The sequence below is a fragment of the Xenopus laevis genome, chromosome 3L (genome assembly GCF_017654675.1).
Source record: "Xenopus laevis strain J_2021 chromosome 3L, Xenopus_laevis_v10.1, whole genome shotgun sequence".
Taxonomy (NCBI): domain Eukaryota; kingdom Metazoa; phylum Chordata; class Amphibia; order Anura; family Pipidae; genus Xenopus; species Xenopus laevis.
This window is the reverse complement of record NC_054375.1, coordinates 107,114,481-107,135,514: the sequence shown is the minus strand read 5'-3', so window position 1 is coordinate 107,135,514 and position 21,034 is coordinate 107,114,481. Positions and strand designations below refer to the sequence as shown.

Here is a 21,034-nt window from a genome sequence, read left to right as displayed (position 1 = left end):
AGACTGTGTGTCTGCAAACTTATCTTTAAGAAATATAATTGCAAAAAAAAATCAATATTCAACAGCAATAATACCTATGTAATAATAGCCATGCCATTTGTTGTATTTTAGGCTCGTTTCTGCAATTACTGACTTTATCTGCACTCTTAAAGTGATAGGAAGTGTATTTGAAGAAAAATTAATGTGTTTATCTTACAAGCCCAAAGTTCAGATATTTACAAACGTTTGCTTACAGTGGTTACTCTGTAGCAACAACTAAGTTGTCAAGTTTTCCACTTAAGCTGACCTCAAACATATGTTCACACATATGGTATGGCTGATGGTAATGACCAACCATCGCCGTGCACATGTGGCTCCTGAAGTTCTTAGCAACCATGTTAATCTAACAGTTGTTTAAAATAAGATGTTAACAGTGATTGTTACATGAAGGTCTCCATCGTCTGGAAGTGGCAGCAACTAACCTGTGAACAGATTGTTTTGCCCAACTAGCAAATTGAATGAATCAGTCCAATCTGTATGTAAATCTATCTGATCAACTGCTCTGCCCCTGGATGGGGAACGTGACAAGAGATCATGAACTGAGACTGGTGGAAAGAAGAATTCACCATGAGCTTAATAAGGGTTTCTTTACCATAAGAGTTGTCAGGTTATTTCATTTCCGAGATGTTAATTGGAGTCAAAAAGGAATATTTTTTGCTTGGGGAGGCTAAAGGGACATCTACATGTGTGTGTGTGTGTGTCTGTGTGTGTGTCTGTGTGTGTCTGTATGTGTGTGTGTGGGGGGGGTACTTGCATTGATTCACGACTCTATTGTTACACTCCTGACTGTCAGTGTGAATAAAACCTATAAAAATTAGTTATATCAAACAATTATTAGGAATTCTTGTACTGATGACTTCCTTACTTCCACCCGCTCTCTTTCCTTCTCTATAAATATATTGATTATTGAGCATAGCATAAGTTCAGGTACATCTGTTTAGGCATGTTGGATGTGCACATAAACCATCCTGACATTATCGGGAGAAGGCTCTCTTCAATCTACATTGTCCAGCCATTAATAGAACTACCCTTGTTCTATAGACATGTTGATGTGCCAAGTTCTGAACGCGTCTGATTGCTTCTTTCTATGCTTGGCTAGCAGCTGGGTATGTATATATGGCGCCGTCTGCTTACTCTCCTATTGATTTTTCCTCCAACTTTCGCATTACACAACTTTCAACCAACTCGCTCACCTAAAACCATAATGCTGGGTAGTAAAACAGAGCCTTTCTAAATGTTCTCATATATTCATACCAATTATGATCTTATAATCTAGATATACGAAAAAGAAAGCTACAGTTCTGACAGCGATGAACAGAACACTGACAGACAGAGGGAGGGATGGAGATGTAAAGAGACAGCTGAAGAGAGAGATTTCATTTTGGAATGATGAAGACTGCAAAATATAACATTATACGTACATGTGAAGTAATTCAAGTAGAAAATGCATGAGGATACCGGTAAAATATATAATGTTTTGTGTGACCTAAAATATTCATTGTGGTTTATTTACACTAGCGTCTTGCATCACAGAAAGCAAAAGAGATACACAAAATCTGTTGTATTCCAGTGTAGCCAGCAGCAGGGATCACGTTGTAGTGACAGCCGTGAGTTCCAGCCATTTCAAGTCTGCATTCAGCAGCCACCACAATAATACTAACAGCTTGATCCCCACTGGAGTGGACTACTCTGCAATCCTAAGGGTCACCATTCTGCATTATAATGCTGATCTAATCAGGAATCTACTATAATAAGAACCCAGCAACACAGTGGGGCTCATTTCCACCTGGCTTGTAACCCATGCCAACCAATCAATTTATTTTGCTATCATTCTTTTAATTGCAGATAATCATTGTTTGGTTGCCATTGGTTTGCATCACCCAATTGCACATTTGCAGGTAAATGATGCCAAGTAGTGTGTTTCCTGGATTCCTAAATAGAAGCTTTGTGTGTTCCTTGCTCTTTGTGGGTGTGATGTAAACATGTACATGTGGGTAACACTGGACAATGTTCTGTTACAAGGTTTTCAGGGATGGGTTGTGTGATTTTAAACCTAAATTAAACCTAAATTAAACAGGCACTGGTTTCAATATTAAGTACTTAATTACAGTTACAGTTTAGCCAACAGATGACATCATTGCGTGTGCATTAACTAGTTACAGATCAATTAGTAGAGGGCACTAGGCTGTCTTATTACTCCTCCATTTGAAAAGCAAGTAAATTAAAAATATAGTTAAGCACTAGTCATCAACCTGGTTAGAGGTGTTGGGGTTTGTCCTTTGAATGAGGCATGAGTAATTAGTATGTAATTACTGCAGCTGAATCTTAATTTGCCTGTGCGCATTAAAAGAACCACTAATTGCAACAATTAGGTTCTCTTAATGAACGATTTTTTCATTTCATCAATACTTTCATTATGTTAGGTGTTCTCGTTGCATTATTTCAACAGAGTTTGTCAGTGGACCAATAGGCTGCGCTGTTGTGCTGCTTTTTAGCCCAGGGTCATTTGATTACAGAGCTTTCTATATAAAAGGGATGATGTACCTACTGTAAAATATTAGACATCACCTATCCATTCTATAACTATAGAAATACATAAGACTTGTGTATGCATACCAGAGAACTCTAAGGAACCTTCTGCTATACTAATATTTAATTAAAGGAGGTGCATTATATCTTATAATAATATGTAAGCAGGTCAGTATTTGTTCATCTGTTCTACTGGTTGAAAGCTCAAGCATGAAACACATACATAATATACACATTATGCAGTGGAAGTACTTTTTATTAATCAATCTGAAATAGTTTTATTGAGGTTAGAATAGGACATTTGAGCTGGGGGGGGGAGAACTGTTTAGCCGATTGGAGCTTGGGGTGTCTGAAGCAGATCAGACAGAAATTTATTGATTATCATTACATGGTGGCACATGACTGTTTAATGGGAAATATGCTAATAAAATATTATCTTCATAATTTAGTTTCTTATTTCTTTCTATTCCCTTCTGTCTTTTATCCCTTCATGTTGTTTCTGTCTTTCTCATGTAATAATGTTTTATCTTCTGGCTGTGATTTGAATGTTAAGCAGAATGGTTTAAAGATTTCGATGGCAATTTTAATAATTGTACTAGGAATTGTGGGAACTGGGGCCTTGGCTGGAAGAAAGCTGATTTGGCATACACAGTTGGGATAGTCTGGCAATAGCAAAGGACAGACAGACACAGTTACCAATTGCAGTTTACAAAGAACTTAAAACCATTACATATGTTTGATTAATGTCTATTTGGGAAAGGCTTAGAATTACATTTTCTTTTAGTATCCCCTTTACAAATAGACTAGGTATGATTGTGATGAGAATCATATTAATTAATATAAACATTTAAAAGGAATTCCCCCTTACTAATATAAAACAATAGACCGACAAGGAGGCTGTTGGTCTTTTTTTTCAAATTTTTTGCACAAAGCTTGATGTTAAAAAACGTTTTTTTAGCTTTCAGTGTGTTGGACACAAAATATGAAAATAATAATTCAATCATGCCACATTTACATCAGTGGCATTAAAAACAAATGTTGATGTTGGTAAAGGTACATTTCATGGGAGATGCCATATGTATAAGCACCCCTAGTGATTCCGGCATGCATAAGGTCAGAATCTGCAATGAAATAACATTAAAGCTGTGCATTTTTCTGACTGATGGAGACCTGCAAAAAATGCCGACATGTTATGCTTTATAGAAACAATTCTTCATAGGTGCACAGATTTCAAACAAATAGTTATTTTGCATAATAATATTTGAAAGTGATATTCTATCTATCTTTCTTTCTGTATATCTGATATCATATCTATGTAGCATTTATATCTATATATATCTATATATCTATATATCTATATATCTATATCTATATATATATTTATATATATATTATATAAATATATATATATATATGTATATATATAGCTATTTATCGTTCACATCTATCAGCTATCTATCTGTCTATCCACATAATATATAAATAATAATAATAAAAAACTGTGAGCAATTTGTTGTGAGACAGCTATAATTAAAACACAACATTATTCATGAAAATGGCATGGCTGTAGAACATACAAGCTTTGTTACAGCTGATGCTGGCTGGTGGGCTGTTGCTTTATACATTTTTTGGTTCAATCCACTCAAAAGCAGTGGCATGGTTGTTTTAGTCATTGTAACATTTTTACAGGGAGACGTTATTCTGTATGATTATATTGGAATATTGCCTCAAGAAATGTAGTATGTATTTATACTCACACATGTGATTAGACTGGGTGCTTTGTGATGGATAGCCGATTTTAACCAGGGAGTCTGCAGGCAACTGTCCAGAGTGCTGAAATACCGGATCGGCTGGTACCAAAGCTAGTTTAGCAAAGACATTAAATAATTTAAATAATGGTAGTTTCCACCTCAATTAAGCAAATCAGTTAATGCATTTTCCAAATACTTATTACAATTTACTGCACAGGCTGTATACATTCAATAAAAAATAAGAATACAAATGTAGGCATCTTCTTTTTAGTTCTGAATTCATGAGTACCCCAAAAATTAAGAATAGGAATAAGTTATGATACTTTAAATAGAGAAGGTCTTACAGAGCTACTGTAAATCAGCACATTGCTATACTATAACCCTGTATAATGGCAAAAGAGAGGACTAGCAGTGTGCTGAAGGTAACTTTGCAGAAATGGACAGGGGAAGCTTTGCCGTAGTACTGAGTGTGCTGAGCATAAAGCAAATTTAATACAGCAGCTTTGCCCACTGGACATTATATAGTGAAAATATTGATGTATATAAGATAGATCCGAGATGTGAAGGGCTAGCAGTAGAGATTAGGGGCCGCGGTATTGCAGGAAGGTTGGGGTCCAAATCTGAGGGAAAAATGAATATAACAACATTAAACTTGACACTCTTCAGCTATTCTTGAACTCCAACTGGAAAGCCTTTGGCTATAATAGTGATACTGCAGGAAGTTGTAGATCAGGAACAGCTGGAGGGCTGCATCAATGTGTATACAATTATATCTAGCAAATACAATCTGTCATCTGTGCTTTTATCAATATATATATAATAAAGGCAGAGGACAACAGCAAGGGGCCTCTGTGAGCAGTATCCAATCTCTGACCCTTCAGCCCTTCTTAAACTACACTCTCACCTCCCCTGGATGCTGGAAGTTTAACAAGAGCTACAGAAGCAGAGATTGGGCCTGCCTGGTGTGGGAAAGAAAACAACATGTTACAGTCACACCATGCAGTCATTTAAATGATATAACAAGAATAGTTCACATGTAGTTACAGAAATGCATTATAGATATTAGTAAAATTCATTAGTAAAGCAGTTCATGTAAAAATTAAATCAAAAATAGATTTGATCCAAAACTCAGTGCAGTTTTAGTAGGAGAGAAATGAGATTTTTCATTCAGAATCACATGTAACGGCAGAGAAGGGCTGGGTGGATCAGAGATGAGTTTGAAGCACATGTTACAGAATTCAGCAAAATGTTAGATACATTACAAACTCTATCCTAAATCTAGCAGGAACCCATTTAGATCTATGTTTATGCATGTAAATGTGACAGGGCTTCTCATTGGCTTTGAGTAGTCCTTCAGTGTAAAGCATTACTTACTTAAGTAGCCTCTGTCACCTTAGTCTTGCAGGAGCAAGGTGCATAGCAGACAGGACATTTGCATTGCTAGTTTCTTAGACATATTTAGTATTCACATCAGGCATGTACACACTGTAGCCCTCTAGCTGTTGGTTTCAACCTCTAGTATACCAGCAGCAGCCAAATTAGAGTTTTAGTTTAATCGCAGAAGCAGGCTCAGAGATTGGAAATCCCAGGTTTTCATCTAAGGCCATCTGCCCTCCTGCATTGATCAAGGCCCCCTCATCTCTAAATATGACTTGAAATATACAGTTAAGTATGAACTGTTGCCCATGAACAAAAAGACTCAACACATATACAGTACAGACAATGAAAACATTCACATATTCACGCCATTTTAAAGAGAAAAACCTATGTATGGTATTAGATATCATCGGGGGAATGTAATAAAAGTCAGTAACTGAAAAACTATTCGCAATGCAAAAAGTTATGCCTTTGCGCGAATTTAATATAGTTTTTTCAAACCCGGAAACTGTTTTGCGTCCACTTCCGACAGTGGAAGACCATTTGCAAATTTTATAGTTTGCACCACTCCGCAGTAAATGTAATAAAACTTCTTATTGAAAAAGTCATTATGTTTGCTCCAAAAGATTACGACACCTTCAAGCACTTCAATTAAAATTCACAATGCGCAATTAAAATTTGCAATGCAATAACAGTTTAAGGAACAATATTACATTGCAAGCTGTGGATTTTTATTCTTATTGGTGCGAATTGTTTTGCTGTTTGCGACTTTAATTACATTCCCTCCTATGAATGATACAGGGAAAATGTCAAATTGCTGGCCATGTCAATATCAACAAGCTTTATAAACAGTCTATGTGTCCCCCTGCTGAACGACAAATCTCAACATGCTTAGCCAGTGGTTGGCTGGGGATGATGGGAACTGTGTCTGAACTGCTTCCAGAAGGCTAAAATTGGACTGCGCTGCTGCAGAGGAATGTGGTTTATTATGAAATGTTGTTTAAAAATATCTCCCGTTGCAGTATCTGGGCATGGATAAACATTAACCAAAAGCAAATGTGGCAATGCATTAGTTGGCTATAAATCAATCAGTCTACAAGGACACTGACAACGGGCCATTTCACAGGTGGAGGACTTTCTCAGCAATGGCTTTTCTATCTGTTTCCTTATCGCTGGCATAATATTGCTGAGGCTGCTCTTCAGTAAACGAAGGAGATGAATACACTTAGCTCTGTCTGTGCCCTGCAATGTAGGCCCACTGATCTGTATGCTCACCTCCCGTATCTTCAGCTCAACGGACGATCATTAAGAACAGATTATACTTTACAGGGAGATTAACATAGATATATTAGATGTAACTCCTAAGGTATGGGTGATGAGGACTAGTTCCTTGAGTAATAAGGAGAGAACAACCTGAAGGATGCAGATTTTATTTTAAAAGAGGCTTTGCAGTTCTGTCTTCTGCTTCAGGTGCAAGAATATTTAAGGGCTACATGGCAGTAGACATACCTGCAAATATAAAAATCCATTCTGCCCTCCGAAATGTAAAAAATTTAATTAAAATACAAAAAATCTTTATTATATCCTCATTTAAAAATATAAACCCCACAAACTATGGTGTTATGTGTTTGTTCACTGCCAATATTACACTAGTTGGGCTTATTTATAAACACTGGGCAAATTTGCACATGGGCAGTAACCAAGCTAATTTTTGCTTTTATTGTCGTTGCTATATAAAGTGGAAAAACAATGTTTAAGGGGGTTGTTCACCTTTCAATTAACCTTTAGTATGATGTAGAGTGTAATATTCTGAGAAAATCTGTTTTTCATTTGTTAATATTTGTGATTTTTGAGTTATTTAGCTTTTTATTCAGCAGCAGTTTCAGACTTTTTGTTATTTAGATGGGGTCAGTTCCCCCCATTTGAAAGCTGGAAAGAGTCAAAAGGAGAGAGCAATTAATTTAAAAACTATCAAAAAGAAGGCCAAATTAAAAGTTGTTTAGAATTAGCCATTCTAAAAGTTCACTTAAAAGGTTAATCACCCATTTTAATATTGAAGCTTTATCTTTTCTAAACTAGTTCTATGGTGTACATACTGTAAATAATTAGTATACAGGCCATGATTAACATAAAAGGGCAAAATAAAGGATGTTATAACATTTTTATGAAGTGACTGAAGTACTCTTGGATAAATATACTTTTAAATCAATAATGATGCTTTTTGCCAAAGACACACCGGGGGTCATTTATCAACACTGCCCATTGGCAGTATCCCATAGCAACCAATCAGATTGCTGCATTTATTGTTCCACTTGCAGCTGGCTTCAAAAAGCTAATCACCGATTGGTTGCTTTAGGCAACTGCCCATGGGCAAATTTGCCCAGTGTTGATAATTGAGCCCCATCGTGTTGGAAGACTTCTAAATCAATGAGTTGTAATACCAAATTAAGTTTATTTACCTAGGGTGTTCGCAAGGAACCAGGGCCCCTCTGCCAATCTTTGATAGGGTTAATAATGTTAATGTTGTGTCAGCTGCCTTGATTCCTAGGGAAGTTCTGGTAGTTTCTAAGGCAGGAGGCTGCAGATGCCTGGCAAACAAAGAGTTGAGCTGAAAAGTCATGTCCTCAATGTGCGGGATGTTCACTGTTCAAAGGGATGCCAGGTAACCATGGAAACCTTCTCTAGGCTCTCACAATTTATATCTTTATTTATTATAATTTCCCAAGATGGTTTAATATACCTTTCCACCTACCAACCACAAATTAACTGTAATGCTGCCACCCCACTTAGATATGGATATCATGTAAATAACTGATAGGCCACATGACGACAACAACCATGTTAAAGATGTGATATCCACTAAATAATCCTAAACTAAGAAAAGACATAGAGGCTTCCTAAAAATGATGTCTCTTTCACTAAGTCATTTTTCTCTATGACAGACTTTATGGATTTGTTATATCTACATATGATGTTGAGCCGAGTGTTTTTACGCTATAAAAATACAGACAACAAGTCTAGCATTAAAAACTGTCCATTGTGTGTGTAAATGTCAAAGAGGCCTTAGACTGTAAGCTCCACTGGGGCAGGGACTGATGTGATATATATATAAATATAATATAGGGATGCACTGAATTTGGCGAGGATTCAGCCTTTTTTAGCAGGATTCAGATTCGGAATTTGCCCGGCCGAACCAAATTCATATCATAATTTGTTTATGCAAATTAGGGACGGGGAGGGAAATCACGTGAATTTTTGTCACAAAACAAGGAAGTAAAAAATGTTTTCCCCTTCCCACCCTTAATTTGCTTATGCAAATTAGAACTTGGTTCGGTATTTAGCTTAATCTTTCGTGACAGATTCAGGGGTTCAGCCGAATCCAAAATTGTGGACTTTGTGCATCCCTAATATAATATAATAAAAACAATAACGTTAAGGGGCAGATTTATTAAGGGTCGAATTTCGAAGTGTAAAATGCTTCGAAATTTGACCATCGAATTGAATCCTACGAAATTAGAATTTGTAGGATTTTTAGCATCGTACGATCGTATGATTCTGGAAGGTCCCCATAGGCTAACATAGCACTTCGGCAGGTTTAAGTCGGCGAAGTATTGAAGTCAAAGTTTTTTTAAAGAGACAGTATTTCAATTATCGAATGGTCGAACAGTGGAACGATTTTTACTTCGAATCGAAGTAAATTTGAAATCGTAGTATTCAAAAATTACTTCGGAATTCGAACTTTTTGTACTTTGAAAATTCACTCGAACCTTTGTAAATCTGCCCCAATGTGTCTGCTGTACAACCTTATGCTACCTTACATTTTTATTTAAGAAATCTTTGGGCTACATATACAAATTTGATAAACTACAGATACCCATAATAAGGGGCACAATCATATGCAGTTTTCGGTAACATACATCTGAATCTGGTTTGTGTGCAGTGGACAGGGTAGCCCGGTGAAAGTAAATAAATAAGAATACATAAAATTCAGCTGTACTATAGCCCTCTACCTAAAAGAGTGATCTTTAGACTTGTGGTCTAAAATTTGGGCAGGGCCCCTTCTCTTAAAACAAGCTTAGATCTATATAAACAATCTTCTATAATTCTACTATAGTTTAAATTATTATTATATTATATAATATATATATATATATATATATATATAAAACCACTTCTCTAGAGGAAGGTAAAAGTGAAGCCAAACCAGGACAAACACCAATTCAGCATGACTGGGGAGACTCGCACCTTGCCCCAGTGTTTGTGCCTCATTGGCTCTTACACATAAACACAAATACAAAGGACCCATGTTGCACAAATCTGTAACTTAAATACATCCATGGAAATAAATTAAGGAAAGAATCGCCAGAATCCCAGTGTTGATACCATATACTGCTGACCTGACTTAAATCTCCAATTCACTCCTACTGCAGAGCATGGCCAAGCTAAATAACAATGCTCAATGTAAATGTGACCCTATATACAGAGATAAGGCACTTTACTAAATGACACAATTCAAATCATGGCCATTTCACTGTACCCATGCACCAGAGCTGAATATACTGTACATGCACAGGAACACTGATCAAACATACATGGTGATCCATTGGCAGACGGTACCATGATATTTTATTATCAGTGATATTGGAATCATTATTTGCAAATGGAAAACCCAGACACCTCTTATCTCTACTGAATTTTGAAACCAATTCACTCCTGGGTGATTAAATATTTCTCATGGGTTTAAAACAATAGCTCACTATACCAAGTTCTTTATTCATTAACAAAGTTTCCTGAGCGCCTCATTATGGCTGCTAGTCGCAGCATCGAAAGTGAGCTAATGACCAGATATAGTTCAGTGACCTTTAAATGGGTCATTTTCTGCGATATCTCCACTCACTTATTAATCGTCGGGCCAAAGTTCAGTTGATGATGTAATCTGGGGTGTAGCAACCCTGTTGCTCTTATGGAGGATCGTTTTTATGCTAATTACCTGCTAGTTGAATACTGGCGTGATTGTTAAATAAAACCGTGATCAATGACTTTCATTGAAATCTCACCTGTTACCCGCATCATCATCCAGATGCCAGCAAATGCTAGAAAAAACTATAAAAGGATGATATACATTTATTTTCAATATATGTTCAATAAATAGGCATGGGGTTTAATAAATCAGCTTATTATAATGATTGCATGGCCATCACTTCTGGCTTGCTGATACATGCAGCCCATTAAACAATGCTAGTGTTTGATTCATTGAGTACTAGTCAGTTTCACATTTAAGTGCAACATGTAAAGACCACCGGAAGTATCCGTAGTAATTCCAGGGTCTCTTGCGTCTGTGTATCCTAGTCTTAGTACAAATCATCACATTGTGTGCTTGAGTATTGGCACTAAGGAGTTTTGTAAATCACATTTAAATTCCTGAAGCTTTGCGACTTGCAATTGCAATGGTGTATGTAAATGAGGCAGATAGTTGTGTACCGAGAGCATTGATTCTTCTTATTCTTCCTATCTCATCCTGGAATCTGCAGTGTCACTGTGAGAGGAGAGAAATTCATTTGATCTCCCTTAGTGTGGTTTTGGGCATAGCAGAGGTGAGTGTTGTGTTTGTCGACGGCAACTGGTGAACTTAGCTAAATCCATCAGCCTCCATATGTTGATCAGATGTGCCAAAACATGACTGATCCTTTGCCTGGGACTTTCACTGACCCCTTATGTTGGTTTAATACAAAGTGAATAAAATATATAGATTTCATGACTTATTGGTGTATCTATTTTTGTGCATTTCTATTATAATCTGTATTTTTGAAAGTTCTCTCATTTTTAGAAACAATTATGTCTAAAACTTTTATATTTACTTTGTAAGGCCTGTGTGTAATATGTAACTATAAATGGAAATTAATGGATTTTAGTTTTACTTTTTCCTTAAGTAATGATTAACAAGCCCTCACTAACCCTTGTCTTTCAGCACAAGTGTACACACGCATGTGATCATGTGTTTCCGGCACACAATATCACGTGACGCTGAGGATTACAAGATGCGACTGACAGAGACAGGCTTATTCCTATAGAGGCAGGACTTTGCTTTTTTTATTTGGAGGAGCTGTGCTGTGCCCATAGAGGCCATATAATCTCTGTAGTGTGTGACACACATAGAGAATATACCTTCACTGTCAGGTGAGCTTTAAGAGAAATGTCAGTATATTCTATGTAATTTTAATAGCTGATCCTTTGCCTTTAGACAGGATGTTCAGCCCATGCACCTCCAAAACATAGTTAGCTATGGTGGATACAAATAAAAGCAATACTTTTGATAAGAGTAAAAAAACAGCTGACAGCTCTCCTCACTTTTTGACTCTTTCTGCCTTATTAATTTTTATCCCTGGATTATAACACCAGTATTTCAATTCTCCTTTGACGAGAAATAGTACTTCTTCTTTGATTCTGTGTCTTTTAATGCTGAGAAGGGTGCTTAAAGCACACTATTTTAGCCATAACCATCAAGTATGTAATGGAAGGCACCTTTAAAATAGCCATAGAATCTATTTTTGCATGTTGGCAAATATTCAATCTATCAAGGGACAAAAACATATTATTCGAGGAAGTGAGCATGCAGAAATGCAAATATATGAAGCATACAGAATACAGTACCGCCTGTGCTACACATCATTCTTAATGATTTGCAGAATATTGGTCCAGAGAGATGTCACATATCCTATGCTGTTCCTTTGCAGGTGAAAACTGGCACATTTTGCAGTATTAGAAATTGTTAGATTGATATTGGTTCTCTTTACTTGCCTTTCTTGTGCTTATTGCAGGTGAATACCTATGCTAAGATAGTCTAATGGTATCTCCCCATACAACTATTAGGAGTAATATAATTGCAGGCACATGCTTTGCTCCAGGTGTAGCATCACGCAGAAACCAATTGCATGGTACCTGCTAAATGGTAACATTAGAACTTGAGCAAATGCTGCACCTGTTATTACATGAACCCTATTAGGGAGTGGCTCCTGCTACAGAGGTTCCTTTTATGGATCAATTTGATTAATCACAACACTGATGACTCACACCGCACAACCTATTCTAAAAGGCCCTGCTCCAGCTGCCGTCTTGCAAAAGAATAATAACACAAGGAGGGCCATGCCTGGCAACAAGTTGTGGCCTGACAATTCGACACATAGGCTCACAAGTAATAGGGGGTTAAAAGTATAAGAGAAGCATAGTTTGAACCAGTTCTCAAAGCTGGATGCTTTTAAATAAGTGATCGTAACCTGCCCACACCCAACCCTAAACTGACCAGCCACACTGTGTTTATTTATATACCCATCTCTGATGAGGGCTCAGACAGGGGTACCTTTATAAATAACAGCGGCACAATGTTTGTAAGTCAGAAAAAGGGGTTGTGGTAAGGTGGGGTAGGATGAAGGGGTTAGACTGGGGGAGAATCCGACCCTTCACTTGCCCACCAGCTACTGGAGGGACAATCAGTCCAAACTGGCCTGACTAACAGCTAAACCTACATGACCCGCATGTTTCAGGCTGACCCGCTCATCACTAATGACCAGTAAATGCCAATGGCTAACTGACAAATTATTTGTTCTTTTTGTTACATATCTCCATTAAACACCAAACTGACACAGTAACAATTGCATAAAGCTGCAGGAAAACAACAAATGGACAGTTATTATACACTGACCTCTTAAAACACAAATATAAAGAAGTTGAGTTAATGAAATAGCCCTACTTTCCCTAGAAACACACTCTGAATGTCCTCCATTTATGATCATCCCTTCTTTCTTGAGCCACTGAATGGTATCCATTATAACACCAGATGAAAAGACACTTTACATCTATCATAACACATACTATTTACAATTTTGCCATAAAGTATTTGCCTGATGTTTTTACATTACCTATCTGATCCCCCTTGTTCCATTATGAGGGGGCTGCCATATTAGTGCAGCAGTAGTCTGTTAGCATTAGAACTTCTAAGGGGGTTATTTACTAAACTCTGGTCCGGCTTTTTGGGACAAAACTTGAATTTTTTGTGATTTTTCTTAAAACTGAAATTTTTCGAGATTTTGCAAAAAATCTGAATTCGAAAATCCACTATCTCAGACTCAGAGTTTGTGTGTAAGTCAATGGCATAAGTCCCTATCCTATTTTGAAATTTCTTTGTTCTGCGCTGGAATTAGCCTGAAAAATCTGAAAAATGTGTTTTTTTTTTGTGGAAAAAGCCTGAAAAAATCATATGATTTTGGTTTTCGCTTTTATCACGTTTTTAACCTGAACCGATTAAATAGAGCCTTTTTAAATAATAAATAAGGTCAAATCGGGTATTTGAGTTTGGTTGTGGTTTTTTTACTTAAAAAATTAGATAAGTTCGGGTTTTAGAAAATAACCCTCTCACTGTCAAGTTGACAAGGGACAGTCAGGTTGCCGAAACAGTCAGGTTTAGGAACTTCAAGTATCAATTATTTACAAAAGCAGCCCTATCAGCAAAAAATTGATCAACATGACCTATAGATAACGTTTAATGCCCTTTAATATTTTGAATAGCATTTTTTTAGTGTCAGTATCACGTTAGCTTATTCCATAATGGAACTTAATCATGCTTTCTGCCAATCAACATTGCTAAATCAGACCAGGGAATCTGTAATGACAAATGCTTCCTCGATCCGGCAATATTCATCTTGCATAACAATTTGCTCCTCCAATCAGTGTGGATCTTACAGCATTATTATCACTATCCGTTAATATATTCTCTAGCATTAGTGAACTCTTTCTGCAGGAAACTTAAGGGAGTGGTTTGTCCACTTTCCAAACACTTTTTGGTCCAGTTAGTATCAGATAGTTCACCAGAAATAAGAACTGTTTTTATTTATTTGTGCCCATTTTTTTTTTTTTTTGGAAGATTTTAATTTGAAGTTTTGATTTCTACTTTTTCATGTCTCTAATGTAGTTGATACATTAGTTGATACATTTCTTATCAACAATTTTTATTAAAGGCAGCTGTTAGAATTCACCTAAATGTAGCAAATTGTACCAGCTCAGAAGCTGCTCCTGGATTAGTGAACTGCCAGACTGAAACACCAGACAGGAACATCAAACTTCAATTCTGGAAAAATATTTAAAATAGAAAGCAATTGGAAAAGTCTTTATTTCTGATGTACTATCTGAAAACAACTGAACTAAAAAAAAAAGGTGTTTGGAAGGTGAACATTCCCTTTAAATATGACATATCTCCCAAATTATTATAAAAATATTTTTAAACATCTACTATATTTTAGTGATTTCTATGTTATATTACAGGGACAGTTACTCTTTAGCGAGAAATGGAATGTGCTATAACTGGCTGTTGAATTGTTGTGGTATTGTATCTGTTAGCTGTCTGAACAGTTCTTTATATTTGTTAGGAATTATTTATTATAAGATATGTCCTTCTATATGAATTAATAATTGCATAAACTGTATGACCCTCAGGCATATTCTGAAGATTTACTTCTCCAAGATGTGATAGTAATCAGCATCATTCCAGGCATAAATCTCAGGCCCAGTTGTATAAAATGTAGTACGTACTATCAAACTGGCAACCACTGTAATGAAACATAGGGTAAAATTGTACCTTCTTATTCATATAGGGCAGAGAAAGCAGTACTTGCTATTCTATAAGGCACAATAGGCCACATACCTGTCCATTTGTGTAGATGTAGATTCCTAATGATGTCCCTGGCTGGAAGCAACCCATAGGGAATTGATTGGTCAATGCATGCAGCACTTATCATGCTGTTTATGTTGGAAACTTACTATAGTACTAAATTGCAGTGTTGGTGTTACACCTAAGCCTTGATGTTTTATAATACTTTGGCAGAAAACACTTCAGGCTGCTACAGAACTAATGTTTTCCAGTCCCTGAAAATAGACAGACAACTTGCCTTGGGCTAGGTCATTATTGATGCCCCACATATTGTTTCCATTAGCTGCCCTTAGACCAAGGCTGTCAAACTCTGTGAATGGAGTACTGACAATAATGTTTATATCTATCTATCTATCTATCTATCTATCTATCTATCTATCTATCTATCTATCTATCTATCTATCTATCTATCAATCTATCTATCTATCTATCTATCTATCTATCTATCTATCATCTATCTATTTATACATCTATCAATATCTATCTATGTATCTATGTATCTATGTATGTATGTTTCTATCTATCTATCTATCTATCTATCTATCTATCTATCATCTATATATCTGTCTATCTAATGGAATGTATATTTATTTTCCCTTTTCATTGTTTTCCTAAGCTTCTGTAAAGATATAACTGGCTCAGTTTTCAAAGTAAAGGTGGCAATACACAGACAAGGTTGCCAAATGAGTAGCTCTGTGCCCAGTGTGGCCCCCCACACTCTGGGGCCAACAATCAGATCCCCACTGAGGCCCGTTAGCTTATAACTGCATCAATGTGCCAATTTGTTCCTTCTCCAATGTTGTTTTCAAACCTGCCTTAGTTTTCAGCCAGATAGCAGTCAGGCCGGCACTACCAAGGGCCCCATATATAGACAAATAAGTTGCTGAATTGGTCTGAGGGGGCCAAATTGGCAGTTTACATCTGTTCCTGTGTGGCCAGCTTTAGCCACGCTTAATCAACCATTGCCTCACTGGTAAGTAAATTAATTACTAAAAATATCAACAGGTCCTAAAACGTATTCACAAGGTACTGAAAGAGGCCCAGGTGCACTGCCCTGAGCCTTCAGCTAGGGGAGCAGATCCAACCGTATTGATAAAAAGCAGGTACTCAAAAAGCAATCTCCCAAACAGGTGTGTAAAAATAAATTGTAGTTTATTTAGGTACTCATAAAGCTAGCCTTACGCATTTCAACAACCACTAAGGCTCAGATCAAACTCACCCGAGTCCCCTTTAACTTTGACCATTCCTTCCCACCAAATATTCTTCCACCAAAATCTACTCAAAGAAATTAGAAATACATCAAAGCAAAACTGTAAATAGGAGTGGCCTATACTACATTTCCAGCATTCTGTACAGTTGTATATTTGTTAATAAAACTATTTTTCAGCTGCTTTATATGGAGTAAGTACATGGCACTGCATGTGAGGCACAGGCTTGGGAGGGCAGGAGTTCTTATTTATATATATTAGTGTTATAATTGTTATCATTTCATTCTAATGCTACCATAATTATACAAAAAAAAAAAGGCTACATAGATTGGCCTACCAATTTCGAATGGGGGTTATTCTGTGATGTGATACATTTATTCAAATGCAAATCACAAGACATCTCTTAAAGCTGAACCAAGTCAAAGAAATAACACCATGCCCATCTCCCAAGGGACCCATTTATTATGGATGAATACATGATGTTAACTTACCTCTGCCATAAATAACTAGATGCAGTATGTGGCGCATTTAATCTCTCTAGTGGTAAATTAATTGAGCAGAGCGTCTAATATAAACACAAATATAAACTACTATCAGAATAAACTACAGGTTTCACTTCCTCCTCAGTCTTTTATATGTGACAGCCTGGCATCTGCTCATTAAAGGTGTGGTTCACCTTTAGGTTAACTTTCAGAATATTATGGAATGGTTAATTCTAAGCAACTTTTCAATCGACCTTCATCTTTTCTTTTTTTATAGTTTTTGAATGATTTGCCTTCTTCTGACTCTTTCCAGCTTTCAAATAGGGGTCACTGACCTCATCTAAAAAAACAAATGCCCAGTAAGGCTATGCATTTATTGCTATTGTGACTATTTATTATTCATCTATCTATGCAGACCGTCTCCTATTCATATCCCAGTCTCTCATTTAAATCAATGCATGGTTGCTAGGGTAATTTGGACCCTAGCAACCAAATTGCTCAATTTGCAGCCTGAGGAGCTGCTGATAAGAAAGCAAAATAACTCAAAAACTTTGATAATAAAAAATGAAAACCAATTGCAGATTGGCTCAGAATATTACTCTCTACATCATATTAAAAGTTAATTTAAAGCTAAACAACCCATTTAAGGACTACTCTCTCCTCCAGCAGCTGCTCATTGGTCCTTCATATTATGGCCTCTCTAAAAAGATAGTGATTATGCCCAGTGGGTTAATAAGCCACTAGAGGATAAATAAAAATGAGATTTGTTTAAAATTACCAAGATGTACAGTTCAATTCTATAAAGTCTGCCATATAAAAATATACCAGTCATGTATACAAATACCATACATTAAAAAAAACAGTGATCCTATTGTCCCCTAATTGTTGCTTTAAAGGGGTTGTTCACCTTTAAATTAACTTTTAGTATGATGAACCTTTTTTTACCCATGAGCCACATTCAAATGTAAAAAGAGTTGGGCAGCAACACAAGCATGATACGTTCCTGGGAAAGCCAAATAAGGACTATGATTGGCTATTTGGTAGCCCCTATGTGGACTGGCAGCCTACAGAAGGCTTTAATTGGCAGTACGCCTAGTTTTTATGCAACCAAAGCCAGAAATTCAAAAATAATCATCTACTTTGAGGCCACTGAAAGGAGTTGGTTTAGCAACATGTTGCTCAAAGGTCACTGGTTGGGGATCACTGATGTAGAGGACAATATTCTGAGACAATCTGCAATTGGTTTTAATTTTTTATTATTTGGGGGTTTTGAGTTATTTAGCTTTTTATTCAGCAGCTCTCCAGTTTGCAATTTCAGCAATCTGGTTGCTAAGGTCCAAATTTCCCTAGCAATTTGTGCATTGATTTGAATAAGAGACTGGACTATAAATAAGAGATGGCTGAATAGATGAGCAATAAAGAGTAGAAATATCAATAAACAAGTAGCCTTACAGCCTTAGATGGGGTCAGTGACCCCCCCCCCATTTGAAAGCTGGAAAAGAAGTCAAATATTTCAAATGAGGACCAATTGAAAAGTTGCTTAGAATTAGCCATTCTATAACACATTAAAGTTAACTTAAAGGTGAACAGCCCCTGCTATATTTTTCTAAAGGGAAATCCTAATACATATATCTTCCACCAAGACCCCCAGCTCCCCTGCTGCCCCATTAATAAGCACCCATAGTGCTCCTCTCACACTCCTTGCGCACCAACTACACTAGCCTGCCATTCCTTTATATCCAATGCGTTTGAAAACGAATAGAAATTGCTTTAGAAACCATTATATACAGACCGAAAGTTTTCTTACAATTACAAATGGAATATCGAGGGCAGATACTGGGCCTATTGATTCCAAGGGCAAGTGGCAGGCCTCGAAAATCATAGATCCCTTCTGGATGAAAAAATATATTTTTCTATGTAAATAAAAGTATAAATAAAAGGAGAGAGAACAGAAATATTCTACGGGCACCGGCAACAGACGAGGGCAATTAGCAGCAAATCGCGGTCGACGAATAGTAACGATCCCGACCGAGAAAAATCGAATATTCCACCGTTTTGCTTCAGGAAAAATAAAAACGCGTAATGTAATGAAAAGAAAATATTCCTGTTGAGTGTGAAATCTGCAGTTGTCTGTGTGACTCTGCAACAATAAATAGGGAGCAGTCTTTGCGCCTAGTAGCGCCCGGGCACTAATTGCAGCACAGCAGATGGATTGTATTAGAGCTGGACATAGACGTATTGCCCAATTGAATCAAAGATGATACTAAATACTTTACAAAATATTTATTTTTGAAAAAACCCGTATTCCCCGATTCTGTCTGCCGAATATGTACATTAATTTTATATGCGTGTGTGTGTGTATGTATTGATAGAACTAATATAAAAAATATCCTCTTGATTTTATAATTATAGATATTTCCAACCTGAAAACGACAGCTTTTATTTGAATCTCTACTGTCACCTGCTTGTCGGTCGAAACAAAAATCAATATCCGATCAGAGGATTATTTCGATTGAATTCGCTGCTGCGTAAATCTATTAATTTGTGGAAAGTGAATACGAGTGATTACTACAGTTACCAAGCCGACACATTTCTGATTAGACGCAAAAAGTTCGTTTGTGCCAGACGGTGTCAGCGCTGTGACGCGACAATGGGGCTCGCACTTTTTTGGCTGTCGCTGCACCGTTGTGCGACTGTAGCGCATGGGGAGTAATATATTGCGCCTGGTGCTAACTAAGCAGTTACCTCGACTGTGCAAGAGTTTAGCCAATATTCCTGCGGCACATTCTGACCTGGTTGTTCTGTTAAAACTCACTTTCACTTTTCTTTCTTCTCCTTCTTTCAACTGGAGTAAATATAATGTATGCGTGTGTATAAATATATATATATATATATATATATATATATATATATTATATATATATATATATATATATATATATATATATATATAATATATAGTTTACAGGAGTGTGATACTTTTAAATAAACAGTTTACCGTCTGATCAAATAATCAAAATAAATATATAAAATGATGTGTAGTTGGCAAGATGAATGGCTAAAGAGGATCTGTCTGTCTGAGTGTGCTTGTGTATGTTTCATACAAACGAGTCGAACCCTATGTAGACTACATAGCAGCCAATTAGCAGACACTATTGTCCAACCTATAACATCAGAGGCCACAGCATTGCTGATCTTTGGTGCCAGTCCCTGCTTCTATTTGCGCCTCCAGTGCGCTGTTTGCGCCTGTGGCAGTTGCACAAAGAGTGGGATTGTGCGCTCTGTCTGTATGCACTTGGCTTGCCCCCACTAAGTACTCTACATTGGCAGATTTAATGCTCACATAAAGCCAATAAGGGGATCCTCTATTATCATTCAAGCGGTTGTTTCCCCTATTGATCCATGTAAATAGGTTGAGATTCAGGTCACCCAAATTGTAGCAAAAATACAGTTCGGTCTTTATCAATCGTCACCCGCAAGGGAATTGGGACAGCTATTATAACCCCCCCCCCCAGCTCCCCCATTTTCATCCTGTGATATAAAAGTCTTCTCATTCCTCCACCCCCACCATATACACCCTGCCCCTCTTCTTCTCTTCCCATTAGCTCCATCTCTCATCACTGCTTCAGCCTCACACCCCTTCTTTCTCTCCTATCCTTCTTTCTCTCCTATCCTTCTTTCTCTCCTATCCTTCTTTCTCTCTTATCCTTCTTTCTCTCTTATACTTCTTTCTCTCGTATCCTTCTTTCTCTCTTATCCTTCTTTCTCTCCTATCCTTCTGCTACTCTCACTTCTTCCCAAGTGCAATCATTTGATTTACATATACACATATACACTGACCTATACATGCCTAATAAAAAGTAATTAAATAAAATCATCATCAATACTTTACAGCAATATATACATAGATATAATCAACTGTGCCCACACGTGTTGTAGAACAATAGT

At 36.8% G+C, this 21,034-nt stretch overlaps 1 protein-coding gene and 1 long non-coding RNA gene across 2 annotated transcripts in view; one reads left to right on the top strand and one right to left on the bottom strand.

Annotated features, from left to right (window-relative positions):
- The window catches only part of LOC121401551, an 82,573-nt gene that overhangs the window by 3,080 nt on the left and 58,459 nt on the right, over positions 1 to 21,034 (top strand). The window lies entirely within an intron of this gene.
- Positions 1 to 21,034, bottom strand: part of onecut1.L (one cut homeobox 1 L homeolog) — a 34,497-nt gene that overhangs the window by 10,170 nt on the left and 3,293 nt on the right. The window contains exon 2 of the mRNA XM_018253065.2: positions 4,326 to 4,430. Within this exon, the coding sequence (XP_018108554.1) occupies positions 4,326 to 4,430 (105 nt within the window). The remainder of the gene's footprint in view (positions 1 to 4,325; positions 4,431 to 21,034) is intronic.